This window comes from Platichthys flesus, chromosome 12 (genome assembly GCF_949316205.1).
Source record: "Platichthys flesus chromosome 12, fPlaFle2.1, whole genome shotgun sequence".
In the NCBI taxonomy this organism is placed as follows: domain Eukaryota; kingdom Metazoa; phylum Chordata; class Actinopteri; order Pleuronectiformes; family Pleuronectidae; genus Platichthys; species Platichthys flesus.
The window spans coordinates 12,964,845-12,977,887 of NC_084956.1; the positions used below are offsets into that span (position 1 = coordinate 12,964,845).

Here is a 13,043-nt window from a genome sequence, read left to right on the forward strand (position 1 = left end):
TATATATTTATATATATATACATACACATATATAAAGTCCTAAAGAAACATTTAACCACTCGTATGTAAAATGCTTATATTCTGCATTCAACAGAAACAGCCTAAAGCCACCTGCTTCATTCCAATCACCAGTCGTTCTTTAAACTGTTTCCTCTTTGTTTCTTTGTTTCTGCCATCACAGTTTGGTAAAGAAGACATCTTTGTGTGTGTGTGTGTGTGTGTGTGTGTGTGTGTGTGTGTGTGTGTGTGAGTGTCCTGTGTGAAATGGGAGGGTGCATGGACATCATCTGTCCAAACAGTAGTGTGTGGAGTCTGAACACCTGTTTCTTACTGACCGGGTGTCTTCAACTGTTGGTGTGCTGTTTCAACAAAAGTGCAGCGACTCCTGCTCTGCTTTAACCTTCATGTGGTTCCCACTGGCGGCTCGGTAATAAAACATTGTGGATGTGCTGTGGAAACACTGACAGACCCATTTTCAACCTGGGCTTTGGGTACAGAGGAGAATTGATAGGCTGTGAGAGAGGACACTGATAAGGCTGTTGAAGCTGCATCAGAAACTCAGCCTGACACTTACCACAGTGGAGTGAATGCTGAAGTAGTTGCCTTCCCGTACGGCAGGATAGTATTGCGACATGGCATTTGCGTGTTCTGACTAAAATAGTATGAGCATGGAGCATGTTGCTGTAACACTGGGCCTGGCTTTGCGGCTGAGAGCTGTCACTCTATCATGCTGGATCCCCCATTCAGCAAACACAATGTGCTTAGGGGCATCAGGTGATGAATAGACAGGTGTTGGTATTGTTCTCATACTCTCCCTTTGACCTGACAGATCTCATTGCCAATAACGCACATTAATCCACCTTAAAGGGACAACAAATCCACATGCGTTACGGCTCCCATTCAGACAAGTTGATAAGATGATAAAGCATCAAACAGTGTAATTCCTGCACCTGGCTCTGCTGAATGGGAGAGGTTTTGTTTGGACTCCCCGATGGGCATTTATTTCCCCCCTGATGTGAAAGCTTTCAGTGCGCGCTCCTCTTGTTTGCTCAAGTCTCAGCCGGTGCATCTCAGAAATAATGACAGAGTGGGAGGGCCACCCGGTGCAACTAATAAGGACCGAGATCCAGCAGGCGATCCCACTGTGACTTTTATTTCCAAGTCCTGGAATCCGGAATCGGACTGATCGGAATCACACATGGATTATGCGTCTTTCTCCGCGTTTGGTGCGTTTTTGCCATAGAGAGGAAACTTTCCCCCGCAACTGTAAGTACTCATCCCGCACGAATGCCTCAGCAGGATTAGTGATCGCTTCACAATGCAAAGGCAAGCGCGTAAACATGCTGAAAATCAATTTGAAACGGACCCACTGTGCGTATTCTGTCGCTTGGCACGAGGGACTTTGGACGTTTACGCATGGCTTGATATCTCTATAACTTGTGCGTAAAGTGGGAAGGGGATTGGGGATTTGTGAACGCACCGCGACCGTTAACAGGCGCCGTTATGTCACTTGTTAACAGCAAAGTCCGAAATGTGGCGGATACTGCAGGAATATGATCCGATCTACATGTGCCGTAATTAATAATAATAAAAAAAAAAATCATCCAGCCAATCAGCGGTGGCGCAGAGCAACACGCTGCTTTGAATATCGCAAAGAGTTACAGTGAAGTTATTACCAGCAACTGAAAGTGGCTGAGTGAATGATGGAGAGACGGGAGTGTGTGTGAGTGCGTGTGTGTCTCTCTGTGTGTGTGTCTGTGTGTGTGTGTGTGTGTGTGTGTGCTTGGTCCAGATATTAGTCTTTTTGTGGGAACCTAAATCATTCACATTAAAGTAAAGTAAATCATGGCATTTTAAGGTGAAGACATATTTAAGGTTAGATTAAGATTTGTTTCAAGGAAACTAATGCAAATCCATGAAATGTCCTCAGAAGTCCTATAAACCTGGTCCCAATAAGGCAGAATGTAATTTCTGAAGTCCTAAATCTTAGGGGTAAGATGTAGATGGTGGTAAGGTTAGGTTAAGGTAAGAGTTAGTATGTATCGGTGGTGGTGAAAGTTTGTGTTAAGATGTGAATTGTGGTTAGATTAAGGCTACAATTAGACATTAATTGGTTAAGATAAGGTTTTGGATTGCCTGTACACGATGAATGGGAGGTGTGTGTGTGTGTGTGTGTGTGTGTGTGTGTGTGTGTATGCGTGTGTGTGTGTGTGTGTGTGTGACCAAAGCCTCAAAATCCACACCCACACACACAGGGATAAAATCGATTCCGATTTACAGCAGATGGTGCAGCAGCATTGCTCGCTTCAAGTGGATGAGGTACAATAACGTGTGGGTTTCAAAGCACCACATTTAACTCCTGGACAGGCTCCTCAACAACAAGGGTCAGTCATGTAAAGATGTGGAGTGCCTGTGACTGCAGGGCTAGAGGTGAGGGAGCCGCCGTGTGCTGCGTGCATTTGCAGAAACTGTGGGAATGCCGTGCGCCTTCACACAGACAGGGAACGTGATACCTCTGTAGTTGCTACTCGTCTGCGGCCCATGCATGGCTGCAGTTGTAGGTGGCGTGGTCACTTCATCCCCATGCGCCATGACGGCTTACTGTAGGCCCGCACGCCCAACTTTGTGATCAGGCAGAGGGAGAAGGCACAAGTGCTCGGGAAGAGTGGATGGGAATTAATCATTTGGGGCGAAATTAATTTGGAAAAGAAGGCGGCTGTTAGAGGCCGAGGCTAAAAATACTGTTGGTCACACTTATGTGACACTGGGCATATAAATTAACTGAATGTGTTGTGGCGGCTATTGTGGTCGTTGGAGGTCAAGTTCAGTGCTCAGCTCTGTCTTCCGTGGCGTTTTGTTCCTCAGTGGAAATGGATGAGTGTGAAACAGGAAGGGAGGCTTAAGGGGATTGCACACTGAGAAAAGCAGGTTACATTATGACTTTAATGAATTGCCTCCGCCGCATTTAATATACGCTTAACAGTCAAGGAATTAAGTGTGTTGTTAGAAGAGAATAATCACCCACACAAATTGATTTTAACATATTCGCGTGTTTGCATATAAAGTGCCACTTTAGATGTGATGTATGAAGCAGAGTGTAGGGTTATATGGAGCTTATTCTTCCTTTTCTTCATCTTCTTCTTCTTCTTCTTCTTCTTCTTCTTCTTCTTCTTCTTCTTCTTCTTCTTCTTCTTCTTCTTCTTGAAGGTCCTTGAAATAAAGCCGCGTGTAATTGGAAGCAAAGTAATCCAGAAATTACTCCCAATGTCTAGACAGTGAGTAGTCTCAGTGTACTTTATTGACTCTACTTCAGAACAGATTGCCTCGCCTTCTTTGCAATGGCACGACATTAATGCCGGAGATGTTGGTTAGGCAGCGCAGTCATGTGGGTATAAGAGTCCCACTTGTAACTGGAGGTTTCCAGGGTTGATCCCTCCGCGTGACATCCTTGACCCAGACGCGCCGCTGACAGCTCCCACATCAAACCCAACAGCGTGTTAAAGGAGCAACCCAGTGACAAAGATCAAGGCTTTGTCACGAGAGACCTAAGAACAGGCCGAGCGACAAACAACCCAGTACACTCGTGTATTGTAAATAAACCTCTTCTGGAGACACCCTGAGACACATGCTGTAAACTTAATCAGGAGTAATGATGAATGACGACCACTTAAACCTGCCGAGTTAATGAATTTAGATAAACACCAGACACAGCAACACCAGCCCATTGTGTTGTCTTTATCTTCGATGGAGTGTATCGGCACAATTCCACCGCCAATTTGTGGCATCGAGACCTAATGAATTATAAACTGTCTGCAGAGAACGAGAGGCAGCCCGGCTCGCCGGCTATCAATTGAAATCTTAACATAAACAGAGGTTAGAGTATAATGATTTAGCTGCCGTATAGACATCTCCATTCATCACTGTACGGCAGGTGTTCATGAAGCTAATGAATGAAGGACTCACAAGTGCATTCTCCATGTGGAGGGACTTGACATAAATACATTAGGAGGCTTTCAGGGACCCCTGAGTGGGTTGGAGAGCGGGGCTGTAAAAGATTCAATTCAGGGTTGATTTACAGTAAAAGTTTGTTTCAGGAAAACACAAGTTGCACTTAAGTTTAAGTTGCTAAAATGAAAATATAGGATTAGAAGACAGAGTGTGAAATAAAGGAATGGAACTGTTTTAATTATATTCATCTTAGTTTGTTTAGCAATCAAATAAACCTTCAGAATAAAGTTTCTAATTGAAATGAGTAGAATACTTGCAAGTATGTTTGCAACTTTACTTCAAGAACTTACATCAAATTATACTGATTAAGTTTGCTTCAATTATACTAAACAGCGGATATAAATACAATTCATCACTTTAATTCAACGGAAAAACATAACTTTTGTAGGTTTAACAGTTTTGTGTACCTCTGCTGACAGTTGCTTGCAGAATGTGACTTGAATAAGATTTGTTTTTCTGGAATCTGCCTCTTTCAGTTTTTATCAAATCTTAAGATTGTATTTAACTGAATTGTGAAATTAGAATATACATGTATTCTATTTGCATCCAGGTTTTCAAGTGGTCTACGTTCTAGCGTCGGAGCCATGTTGTGCTCGCTGAGATGGACTGTTGTCCTCTGGAGTTTAAACTCCATTCACTGCACGTTTGGAATGGCAGTGAGTGAACAGACAGGTATGTGTGGTTGTTGTCCTTTTGTGTAAAGCCGACACAAATGTAATGTTCTCTCGTTGTTGCTTCAAAGAATACACACACACAGGAAGAAGTGTTAAAATGCAATAATAAAAAGAAGATTGATTTATATAATAATGTGAATATAACAGTGTTAATAGTGTTTACAGTGTTTCGTAATACTATTCTTTGGGTAATGTCTGAAAAAGACAGATTCTGGTAAAAAATTTAAATTCGGGAAAATATCGACTATCAATATTTGAGAATGCCAGCCTCGATTCATTAATGTTTTAAAGGATGTAATGTTATCTCTAAATCACATCTCGGTCTCTGTTGGGTGTTTTACATTTTTTCAACTTTAAACAGAAGTTTGAAATATTAATGGGAAAAAAAAGAAAAACTAAATTGATCTCCTTCTCTGATGTGAAAGTAGCAAGTGTTTTTTTTTATGATTGGAAAAGCAATAGGGAAATGAATCCACGATTCAATAAATAATTTCCTTCCCGATGCTAGTATTCAAAACTGTCTCCAAACATAAATGAACATCAATACTGAGCACTAACAGCCTCTCTGTGGCTTTTCCTCCAGACGGCTCTTGTCCCCCTCTGAGCGTGGAGGAGCGCAGGTTTACCGATGCTTTAGATCGTCCCTTGCAAATCACAGGTATGTCCCTGACCGAGCACAGCTGATCTGTCCATATGTCCACATCCGCCTGTTTAACTGAGGTCACGCACTGTTCACAGGATTCGATCTCACGGAAAAGTTTCTTCTTCGAAAGGGCACGATCACGGAAGACCTGCCGTCCTTTCGTTTAGGAAGCAGTCCACTTATTAAGCCGACAAAGTGAGTATCATGTATGTTTACACGCTTACGTGGGTTTTGTTTTCTGCATCGCTTGGGCTTCGGATGCCGTCTCCTGGTTCATGACATTGTTTCAGGATAAGTCAGACAGACAGTCTCCATGTCAGCTACCACTCGGTAATTAATCTTCCTATACGCTGTTTCATTTATACCTCTCCCTCGCTCTTGCTGTGAAAAACCGCAGCACAATCCAGGCATGCTGTTAGACGCAGTCATTCATGTGTGGCCGAGGTATTAAACAGCAGTCTTCATTTGGATCAAGACTCTTTTTCTCCCTAATGAACAGGTTCTCAATATGGAGTCCCTGTTATTTCTAACTCCACCTGTGACGTTTGTAAAAAAAGCTGAAATATCACTTCTATAATGGGTCTCTGTTTTGCAGACAGGAACGAGAGGTCTAGCTCGTTTTACTTCTTGAGATCCAGTGATTTTGTACGAAGAAGAAAAAAAAAAAAAGCAAACCCCGGTGTCGTTGAAAACTGAATTTCATGAAAGGTTTGACTCGAGGCAATCCAGATTTACTCTTCCCCGCTCAGAGCGATCGTTCCATTTGCCTCGGCTAATAAGGGCAAGCTGTGAGGTGCACTGTTACGCAGGGAATCATTTGAGCAGAATTAATATATAATACACTTATTCTAGAAAATCTCACAAGGGCAAAAGGGAATGGAAAAAGTTTTAGCACCTACATAAAGAGAGGAATATCAAAGTCACGACACAAATGGCACGCTGAGGTCCTATTCACAGAAGACCTTTATTCTCCTGGTCAACATTCATGTGGACATCTTGATATACATTTGAAATTTTTAATATTTGGTCCCATCCGCTGTATTAAGTGTAACTAGAGGAGCATAAATAACCAGTGGCTGCCAATCTAGGCTTTAGAGTGACGTTTTGGACCAGAACAAATACATGTATTTTGAGATGTCCATTGTTTTTTTTTGCCCTCGGGTTGCATCTGTGAAAGATAACACCTTGTCATTCTCCGGGGAGGCGAGGCTATTTTGAGTTGTTTTACATGACAAGAAACTGTAAACATTTACTGCCACTCTCTCGTTGGCGTGGGGAAGGGATCTTTGAGCCAGGTGATTTGTGATCCCCCCCCTCCCCTGTTCAGTCAGCCGGCCGAAAATACATTTACCTCAGTCCTTCCCTCCGTCTGGGCCCGTAGTGCAAGAAGATGCTGCTTCTCAATGACACTGCTGACAGTGTCATCGGTTATAGTGGTGAGACTGCGATCCCTCTCATATCCAATTATCTAAGTACTTTGACAGGTGATACGGCGTGTCAGCTGAGGAGGGAGAGCTACGGCCATTGCGTGGAGCCGGAGGCCCCTCTGCCCCTCTGCCCCCAGCCAGTAAAGCTCTGATATGGCTAATGTTCATGTCAGCTCTTTGGCACAATACGTATTACGGTGCGTGGATCAGAGCTGAAACACCCGGTGGAACATTTGTATTGGCTGACAAATCTCCCTATAATCTGCAGCTTGTATTCATAGTATGCCCCCCGTGCTGTATCAAAGCACAGTGATGGCAGCTCCGGCGACATGTCTTTAGAAACACGAATGTTTGGCCTTGCCCTGTTTACATTCTGCTGTATCGCATTCATATCTGACTGCGACAACATCGTGGAGTGTGGTGTTATTCAATTCCGATTCGGTTGGATGGATGCGTTTGACCTTGCCGTCACTCTAGAGCGGCATTCGTTGATTCACGTCTCTGTATCCACGCACACCTCCGCACAGAGGTAGAGGCCACATAAAGACATCAATGATTCACTATCATTTGCCCACTGTATAACATCTTATACATGAAAGTGTACATAATAACATCTGTGGTCTCCATGTCGTTCACTTCCATACGACGGTAGTAAGACGTGTTGATGTTCTTTCGTGCATGTGCATCATTTTCAGGACCATGAGCCATTCACCAGATAAATAGATCTGAGCACTGAATCCTTATTGAGGACTAAGGCTCGCAATATGAATCGGCCTGTGTCAGTGGCCTCGCACTTGTCCAGGCCTTCACTTACTTAAAATCGGGATTAGTTTAAAAGTTGTTGTTGCAGTGATTTTGAATTCATGGTTGAATGCAAATGTTGTTAAAACAACTCCATGTTCATCCGAGGTATCATCGTCATCTCAATACATTGTACAGCATGGTGGCAGATCACACATTTTAAAATCAGTGTGTTTTCGGTGGCGTGGCGTTTCCCGCAGCGTAGAGCAACACATATTTACACGGGAGTGATGATAACACACCTCAGCTACACTCATTTGCATAAAGTCTCTGTCCTGCATCAGTGGCAGGCACCTATCACGCTGTCATGCAGCACTTCCATGTCAAAACAGGAAAGAGGCGCCCCGCTGAGAGGAAGTTATAGTCCTCGCTCGCTCGAACGATGCACTCAGCTCAGAAACTGACGTGGTGGAGGCCACTTTGATCCGGTGGAGGATTGAGTGTCGGCGATGGGGATGCGAGCCAACCAGGCTCACATTTGAGCTTTGATTGTTTCAGCGACGGCAATCTGATTCCTCCGACTCATTTAAACGAATCCTCTTGGATGGGATTCCCTGCAGGCGGCCAGGACACTAAAGCCGCTTCCGGGAGATTCTCGAGCAGACCGGTAGTGTTGCTGTGACACTCTGTCAAACCATTGTCTCTGATTATACAAGCAGCAGCTTGAGCCAAGCTAATATGCTTGGTCAAGGACGCGTTCCAAGAGCGGTGACGGTTTCCAGACAGCACATGGTCGCTCCCGATGAAAGTGGAATTACTTCTGATTATAACTCTTCTGGCAGCCGTGGTGCTGCTCTGTGACCTATTGTGCTTCTCCTGATTATTGTTATGGATGTGCTCTATTTCCCGAAACACAGCACATATGCGCCGTTAACTGGTGGCTCGAAGAAATGTTACTCAAGAAGATATCTCTCTTCCTCACTGCCGGGGCTGTTTCGTCGCTTTTGCTTTTGCTATTTCACATTGTAGAATCCAACCCTATGGAACACAAGGCTGACTCTAATCCAGGAGACGGTGATGCTTCCCCCGGAACATGTTTGCCAATGCAAATGAGTTATATACAAATGGAACTTGGAAAGGACAGTGTTGGCAACATCCCAGTATATTGTGGAAACTGGTGAATGGGATATGAGCATAAAAAGAAGAACGAATGCTCTTTCTTTTCATTCACTCATCATCATTTACGTAAACATACACGGTTGTGTTTCTCCAAAGAATCGGGCAAAAACAACCATCAAACCAACCAATCAGTGAGCTTTGAGGTTTAGCCGTTTAGCCACAGACGGCAGTCAGCACGAGGTTAAGAACTTTGACCCTGTGGTCTCCCGGAGATCAGGTGTGCTGACAGACCGTGTTTTGAAATCAGAGCAGACTTCTTAAAGGAGGGTGTGAACCTCAGAAGCCCGAGCAGAAAGAAACAGTCTTGCAGTGTGATCTGCAGAGTTTGTATTCAATTTGCTTAAATATATTACTTCCCACTTGTTGCAGTGGCTGCATAAGATTTTGGATTTTCTCATTTACATTTTGTTCTTTATATGTTCTTATCTGTCTCTTATAATAATGCGTAATACATTAGGTACGAGAAGTCCCTGTGTACTGTGTTGATTCTGAAATACTCTGTTTAATATATTTTGTAAGGCCTCCTTTTTATAAATTGCTGTGTCACTTTTCATATTGAATCGCTGCTGAAACAGTCCTTTAGCCCTCGGGCTGCGGATAACCTTCCCCCGTCCCCGGCCTCTCGCAGAAGCAGTTGATTTTTTTCGGGGCAGCTCTAACTCGGCGTATTTATCATTTTAGTAATGTACCATTTACAGCAAAATCTCAAAGAATTCGAGGGACACAGTGGAAGCGGGTGTGAAGCTCTGAGAGAATAGGAGATGATATATTGGAGTGAAAACTAATTTCCAACCTGTCTGGAGAAACTCTTTCCCCCTCCCACCTCCCCCCAAGCAGTGCGCGGGCTCCTCAATGACCTTATCGTTGCATTATTATTTTTGCTGATATTGATTTATTATGTTTATGCTCCTCCACTTTTGACTGTTACTCTGAGCCTGGAGTAAGGGTTGGGGTGAGAATATATTCATTTTATTCGAGTGTATCAAACAGGAAGGGAGGCGTTGGCTGAGAGAGGAGTTAGAGAATAAACTGTAATTCATTTGAGAGCGGTTGTAATAATATTTGAAATATATATTGTCTTTCCTCTATACACCCTATTCCTTCTGCATATGTTGCTCTTGTTGAAATTACATTTTCATCTGTGGACACAGTATTTTTTCACATAAAGCCATGACGACATTGCACTAGACGTCCATAACCCTTTAACTGTGGCACATGGTATCTCAGCGAGGGACAAAGATTGGCTCCTGTGACTTTAGATCAATTTCTGCACGTTTTCATTATCTGAATGACACGGGGGAGCCAGTATAAAATTCATCAAGCTAAATGGAATCAAGTTTGTCAGGAATATTTATGTGAACGTCTCCTCAGCGGGAGGATATTGAAATGTTTTATCGATCATTGAAGTTGATTGGCTGGTTCACTGTTGAGGCCCTGAAAGAGTTTACGGTCACTATCGAGAAATGAGGCTTGACACTGTTGTCCTTCATTTAAAAAACATTTGAACGATACTAATTCAAAATGTTCATTTGTGAAAATATGACTGTGTTTTATCATGTTTGTTTAGAGTCATATTCCAAAACGGACTTTCAAGTGAGTACTCCCTCGTCACCACCTTCCGGGTCAGAAGAACGACAAAAAAAGACCGATGGTATCTTTGGCAGATTTTCGACCAATCAGGAGGCAGTCAGGTGGGCGTCACGCTACCTTTTAACCTCATACAACAGTCCCGGAATCCACTACTCCAAAATGATGGGATGGCTGTTTCTTTGCTCCGCAGGTGTCCGTTGTGGTCGACGGCGGCAAGAAGGTGGTGGAGTTCTCCTTCCAGGGTCTGCTGAAGAACACCCTGCGCTACACATTCAAGAGCCGAGACCTGCACGCCCTCTTCGATCGGCAGTGGCACAAGCTGAGTGTTTCTGTGCAGAGCAACATTGTCTCCATTTACATGGACTGCAAGCTCATAGAACGGAGACTTACCGATGAGAAGGACGACGTGGACCCCAGTGGGCGAACGCTCATCACCACACGGGTGGAGGATGGACGGCCTGTAGATGTACGTCAGGAGCTGACTCTGTCCAAACATGTTTTGTTTGTCTTATTTAAGGTTTTACCTCATTTTTTGGTCCGGTAGTTGTTTACTTTCTCAAAGCATTTGAGAGATATTCAAAACACGCTTCAAGGGCTTGTTTTCTTAATCAGTGTAAATCCTGTATTGTGACCCACAGTATGTGTTACACTCATTCTCAGAGGGCCCTGCGAGTGCTAAAAAAACATTAGGTCAGCCATGCCATTCGGTCACCCAATACTTTTGAGCAGAACCCGGCTTAAGTAGCATTAACAGCTGACTCCACACGATTTGTAAAGATGTAAGTCAGTACAACAGAAAGAAATGACACTATGGAAGTGTGAAGCTGCAGCAATCCAGACAGAAGAGGAAGCCTTGTCAGACCTGTGGGCCCCGCTGCATAGTTTAGGTTCAGACGTGATGTTTACGAAGTGTTTCACAGGCGAAGAAAATCCAGAGATCCGAGATTTACAGGTCAAGTAAATGTGATGGTGGCGCTTTGGTCTCTTAATGAGAGCTGTTTTTCCACAGATTGAACTCAGGCTATTTCTAATCTACTGTGACCCCTACATGGCGGAGATGGAAAATTGCTGTGAGCTGCTGGAACCAAAGGTAAAACGTTTTAATATCTCGGCTCAGCACTAACACCTGCAGTTTACAGTCGACAGAATGACAAGTAATGCGTACTTGGGATTTATGTCCATTTTCCTGGCCGTTATTATTCACAATCTATATTATTACTAATGAGACGATATATTACATGTGTGCTTTCGAAATGCAGGACCCTGTGATGTAATGTGGTGATTCATTGCGTCTCTGATTTAAGCACATTCAGCATGTGTCAGTAACAGAGTGAACAGTGAACTTTGACCGATACAGTTTGATCAGAAAATGAAAGTGTAACAGGGTTTGGGTCGTTTTGCCCACGGGGGGCTCGTGTCCCCTGATAGAAACCAAATAACACAGATCTTCCATCACCTTCTAATCAATAAGGGCTAATGGAACAGCGATTTCAAATAAAAAGTTGACCTTTGACCCCTTCAGCATGATATGTCATTATAAGCAAGCTGTCATTTCAGTGTAAAGTTACTGCGAGGGAATTGGCACAACCTTGGAAAGGGATCAGTGGCTGTGAGACTGAAAGTACCACCGGCTGCTCGGTGCTTTCTCAGTTTTGCTGCGTTGTTGTTTTTGTTATTTGATATATTTTTTATTAATGCTGCTTAAAACCCAGGTTCCCTCAGGTAAACTGTGCTGCATTCATGGACAGTGGATGGCATCTTAACAGTGCAATTTTTCTATTGATCCAGTGTGAAGCAAAGAAGACGCTTAATGGGACTGCCACTCCCCCGGTGACAGAGAAGCTTCCCCAGATGCTTTCTCAGCCCGTCCTGCAGTCAATGGACAGATGTCTCTGTCCGGCAGAAAAGGTACAATCAATCAACAAGGGCCTCTAATTGAGTAAGAGTCTATTGTAACTGAAAATGCACTGATTTACATGTGCTATTACCGGCACTTAACAGCCGTTTAGAGGTGTTTGCCAAAGCTACTTTAGATGTAATCTTTTAGAAAAATGGAACAATTATTGAAAGATGTCCAAGTGTGGTTGATCTGCACTCTGCTTTGGGCAAATGTAAAAAGGATTCTTTGAACTGCAAAACATTTTCTGAGATTAAGATTCAAATTGTGATTTATTAGCTTTTCACTGACCTTTTAACAGGTTTTGGTTTGTATATTATAATAAATATTTTGTCACTATAGAGATAAACATCATTTATATCAGTAGAAATACATTTCAGATGTAAAAGTAGACACAAATAAAAAAGTTCTAAAGTTCTTTAACCACATTTGTTTTGCTTCACTGATGAATATGTTAGGTGTTTATTTCAGTTTTCTTCATTTTAATTAATTCAATTTGGTAATGAAACAAATGCATCTGAAATGTTTTCATCCTACTGATGTTTACTGTGTTTACAGGGAGATGCTGGTCTTCCAGGGGTAGTTGGACTAGCAGGAGAAAAGGGGGATACAGGAGACAAGGTATAAACCACATTTTTTTATGAATTTGATACATGCACGTTTGTATACATGCTTTTTGTTAAGTGAATGTTAATCATACAGTATTCACATTGGGCCGCCATGTTGTAAATAACTGCTGCACTGGGTTTTCTCTGTGGACAGTAGGGGACGCTTCTAGAGGACAGTTACAAGGTCTGAATGCCACGAAAGACAGCGAATTCCAGTGGGACAAATTTACACTTTGTCATAAACTCATTGTCAGAGGACGAGATATACGTCTCTCT

The 13,043-nt window shown here is 43.1% G+C and overlaps 1 protein-coding gene across 1 annotated transcript in view; it reads left to right on the top strand.

Annotated features, from left to right (window-relative positions):
- The first annotated feature begins 1,153 nt into the window (after positions 1–1,153).
- Positions 1,154–13,043, top strand: part of LOC133965972 (collagen alpha-1(XIX) chain) — a 94,770-nt gene continuing 82,880 nt past the window's right edge. The window contains exons 1-9 of the mRNA XM_062400607.1: positions 1,154–1,266; positions 4,559–4,680; positions 5,266–5,340; positions 5,421–5,520; positions 10,240–10,363; positions 10,453–10,728; positions 11,272–11,352; positions 12,051–12,170; positions 12,718–12,780. Coding sequence (XP_062256591.1) covers positions 4,593–4,680; positions 5,266–5,340; positions 5,421–5,520; positions 10,240–10,363; positions 10,453–10,728; positions 11,272–11,352; positions 12,051–12,170; positions 12,718–12,780 — 927 coding nt within the window. The 5' untranslated portion in view covers positions 1,154–1,266; positions 4,559–4,592. The remainder of the gene's footprint in view (positions 1,267–4,558; positions 4,681–5,265; positions 5,341–5,420; positions 5,521–10,239; positions 10,364–10,452; positions 10,729–11,271; positions 11,353–12,050; positions 12,171–12,717; positions 12,781–13,043) is intronic.